Source organism: Chiloscyllium plagiosum, chromosome 35 (genome assembly GCF_004010195.1).
Source record: "Chiloscyllium plagiosum isolate BGI_BamShark_2017 chromosome 35, ASM401019v2, whole genome shotgun sequence".
Classification (NCBI taxonomy): domain Eukaryota; kingdom Metazoa; phylum Chordata; class Chondrichthyes; order Orectolobiformes; family Hemiscylliidae; genus Chiloscyllium; species Chiloscyllium plagiosum.
In genome coordinates, this window is record NC_057744.1 from 1,179,270 (window position 1) to 1,183,464 (window position 4,195).

A 4,195-nucleotide genomic window follows, 5' to 3' on the forward strand; every position below is an offset into this window, starting at 1 on the left:
TCCACCCTGGAGGCTCCCTGCCTCATTCCTGATGAAGAGCTTTGCTGCTCCTCGGATGCTGCCTGACCTGCTGAGCTTTTCCAGCACCACTCTGATCTAAACTCTGCTTTCCAGCATCTGCAGTACCCACTTCTGCCCTGAGGCAACAGTGTATTTGTTAAAATTACTTAAAGGGTTTCCAACAGTAAACAGGTGAAATGCACACTGTTCACTCCCTGAATGTGTTGTAAGTGGCTCAGAGTCTTTACTGCAGAAGTTTATGATGGAGATTTCATGTTTGGTGAGGTTGGGTAGTGGGCCCAAGCTGGTAAATGGGGATCAGACATGAATTAACTGAACGGCAGAAACGATTTCTGCAGTTTAGGGACAATTCCTGACCCCATTTCTCTAGTTGTGAACAATCACCTTCTTCGTGCCACCCCTACCCAATATGACCCTATCCAATATGACCCTACCCAGTGTCACCCCCTGTGTCACCCCCTACCCAGTATCACCCCCTACTCAGTGTGGCCATATGCAGTGTCACCCCCTACCCAGTGTCACCCCTATCCAGTGTCACCGCTACCCAGTGTCACCCCTACCCAGTGTGGCCCTACCCAGTGTCACCCCTACCCAGTGTGACCCTACGCAGTGTGACCCTACACAGTGTGACCCCCACCCAGTGCGACATCGACCCAGTGTCACCCCTACCCTGTGTGACTCCTACCCAGTGTGACCCTACCCAGTGTGACATCTACACAGTGTGACATCTACCCAGTGTGACCCTACCCAGTGTGACATCTACCCAGTGTGACCCTATCCAGTATCACCCCTACCCAGTGTGACATCTACCCAGTGTGACTCCTACCCAGTGTGACCCTACCCAGTGTGACCCCCACCCAGTGTGACATCTACCCAGTGTCACCCCTACCCAGTGTGACCCTACCCAGTGTGACATCTACCCAGTGTCACCCCTATCCAGTGTCACCCCTACCCAGTGTGACCCTACCCAGTGTGACATCTACCCAGTGTCACCCCTACCCAGTGTCACCCCTACCTAGTGTGACCCTACCCAGCGTGACCCTACGCAGTGTGAACGCAGTGTGACCCCCACCCAGTGCGACATCGACCCAGTGTCACTCCTACCCAGTGCGACATCAACCCAGTGTGACCCCTACCCAGTGTGACCCCTACCCAGTGTGACCCTACCCAGTGCGATCCTACCCAAAGTGACATCTACTCAGTGCGACATCTACCCAGTGTCACCCCTACCCAGTGTCACCCCTACCCAGTGTCACCCCTATCCAGTGTGACCCCCACCCAGTGCGATCCTACCCAGTGTGACATCTACTCAGTGTGACATCGACCCAGTGTGACCCTACCCAGTGTGACCCCTACCCAGTGTGACCCTACCCAGTGTGACCCTACCCAGTGCCAAATCTATCCAATGCCCTCTACCCAGGGTCAGCCTCCTGTCCCCCTTGCAGCTGGTGTCTGACATGGCCCTGGGCCTATTCCCTGACTCTCCCTCCTCCCTGTGGATTGGGCCTTGGTAGCTGCCTGAGCTCTGCTCACTCTTCACCACAGTCACACTCAGCTCCTGGCTGTTGTGACCAATGAATGAAGCAAAGACTTCTGCCCCATCTGCCTGTTGTTTGTGTGTCGGCTCACTGAGACCCATCCTCCCGCTCACTCCCTGGGGCCTGCTACCATTCACTTTGAAAGTTCCTCTTGGATCTGCTACCAGATCCCTTTTAGGCAGCACATTCTGGATCATCTCAACCACCTGATGAAGGAGCGGCACTCTGAAAGCTGGTGTGCTTCCTTGGACTATAACCTGGTGTTGCGTGATTTTTAACTTTATGCACCCCAGTCCAACACCGGCATCTCCAAATCATGTCCATAGAAAGACATTTTGTGAGAATTTCACCCAGCGTTTTTGAGAAATTATTTGCAATCTGCATCCCTCTACTCACCAATCTTCCAATTTCTCCTCATTAACTTGATCAAAATCCTTCTCAGTTCAATCTACCTTTGACTTCCTCTGCTCAGAGGAGGGCAGCCTCGGTTTCTCCATGTGACTGGAATCCTGATCTCGGTTACCATTCTGGACAATCTGCCAATCTCCCCCTCCGAGACCTTCCAGAGCGTGGAGCTCCCAGAATCAGCTACTGGAATAGTCTGATGGGCCCTCTTTCTTACACCTGGCTCCGTGCATGGGGTGTGGTATTGTGGACAGGTAACTCAGAACCCCAGGTTAATGTTCTGGGAACATGGGTCCCACTATCCCTGCTGGCAGATAGTCATCACATTACTGCTGTCAATTGTTATGAAAACCCATCCGGTTCACTAATAGGAGAGGAATCTGCCATCCTCACCTGGTCTGACCCACTTATAACTCCAGACTCACAGCAATGTGACTCTTAACTGCCCACTGAAATGGCACTAACAAGTCACTCAGTTCAAGGGGCAACTAAATTTGGGTAACAAATGCTGGTCCAGCCCCATTCCCGGATGGAGAAAGGGAATTTACTTTACCCCTGCAAGAGCCATTTTTCACCCAAACACATGGTCTCAGGATGACTGTCTGCTCCTGTTCTCTGAGGCCCACTCTCCTGACCATGGGCTGGACAGTTTCAGTCTCTCTGGAGTTGGTGAGTAGCTGGTCACCAGCCTCCACCTGCTGCTGTTACCTGAATGTCGTCTGCCGTCAACTGACTCTTCATCTCCGTCTTCTTTTCAGGAGCTGGCGGTTTGTGGGATGGAGGAAGGTCAATCCTGTTTGTAACAGAAACAAAGATTTCAGTATCGGGGAGGCAGGTGCTGCAGACAATCCCTGCAGTTTCTGGGGGGGGGGGGGGGGGGGGGGGGGGGGGCGTGTAGAGGGGGACGTGTTGGTGCATTTGAAGCTTTACATTTTCAAACTGTCTCTCGATGTTTGTCATGACCCTTACCTTGTCCCTGTCCTGTTGTCTGGTGGCTCACAGACCGACTGTATCACTAACCCCCTGCCACTGCGTAATGCTTCGTTAGTGTTCCTCATTCGGTTAACAAACCTTCACTGATTAGTGTTAATCCTGCTCCCCTGCTCTTTACACTGAATCGATTGTTGTAATTACTGTCCCACACAGAGTGACAGTAAGCATCCTCAGTTTTATAGCTCACAGCTCAGTGAGAGATTGGGCCATAACTCCATGATATTCCTGCTATTCGGTGCAGCCCTTCAATGGACCATGAGATGTGCCCAGAGAGACAGACTGTAATAACATTAGTGTGCCCATTGCTCATGCCTGACCACCTCCAAGTGAATCAATTCACCTGGGCCAAATCTAACAGACCTGGGAAGCTCTGGGGGACTCCAGAGTGTGATGGCGGAACCCCTGGTAGGAACATTCTGGAACTTGTTGAAAGAATGACCACACAGAGCAGAGAGGGAGGTGATGCAGGAAAATTCGACCATCAGTCGCTAATGATGACCAGAGCATTGAGGGCAATCTGAACCAGATTAGGTTTCAGAAATCGAGACAAAACATGAACAGTCCCATTGTATGTATTTTTAACAAAATGGCAGTGAGCATGGGCCAGGAGCGGTGGGGAGGGACTGTGGAGGTACTGGATTTCAATAAAACTTTCACTCAGATGACAGGCAGAAAACTGGCAAAGAGCAAAAGACAAAATGTAAGGAAAAGAAGAAAGACTTGCATTCTAAAGTACTTTAAACAACTTTCGGACATCTCAGGGCTCTTTACTGTCACTGAGGTATTTTTGAAGGGTGAAGCAGCCTACTGATGCACAAGCAGCAATGTTAAAAAGACCATTTCATCTGCTTTTTGTGATGTTGACTGTGAGGAATTCATATTGAAATAGAGGTAGTGAGGATGGAGGAGAGGGATGGAGGGGAGTGAAGGAGGCAGTGAGGAGTGGAGTGGGTGAGGGGATGGAAGCAATAAGGAGTGGAAGGGATGGAGTTGAAAGGGATTGGAGGATATGAGGGGTAGGGGGTTCTAGGGATGAGGATTAGAGGGGGTGAGGAGTGGAGATAGCGAGTTAGACAGAAATGAAACATAGAGTCATAGAGATGTACAGCATGGAATCAGACCCTTCGGTCCAACCTGTCCATGCTGACCAGATATCCCAACCCAATCTAGTCCCACCTGCCAGCACCCGGCCCATATCCCTCCAAACCCTTCCTATTCATATACCCATCCAAATGCCT

At 51.1% G+C, this 4,195-nt stretch overlaps 1 protein-coding gene across 1 annotated transcript in view; it reads right to left on the reverse strand.

Annotated features, from left to right (window-relative positions):
• LOC122540536 (nectin-1-like) overlaps positions 1-4,195 on the reverse strand; it is a 304,355-nt gene that overhangs the window by 37,601 nt on the left and 262,559 nt on the right. The window contains exon 9 of the mRNA XM_043676400.1: positions 2,673-2,757. Coding sequence (XP_043532335.1) covers positions 2,673-2,757 — 85 coding nt within the window. The remainder of the gene's footprint in view (positions 1-2,672; positions 2,758-4,195) is intronic.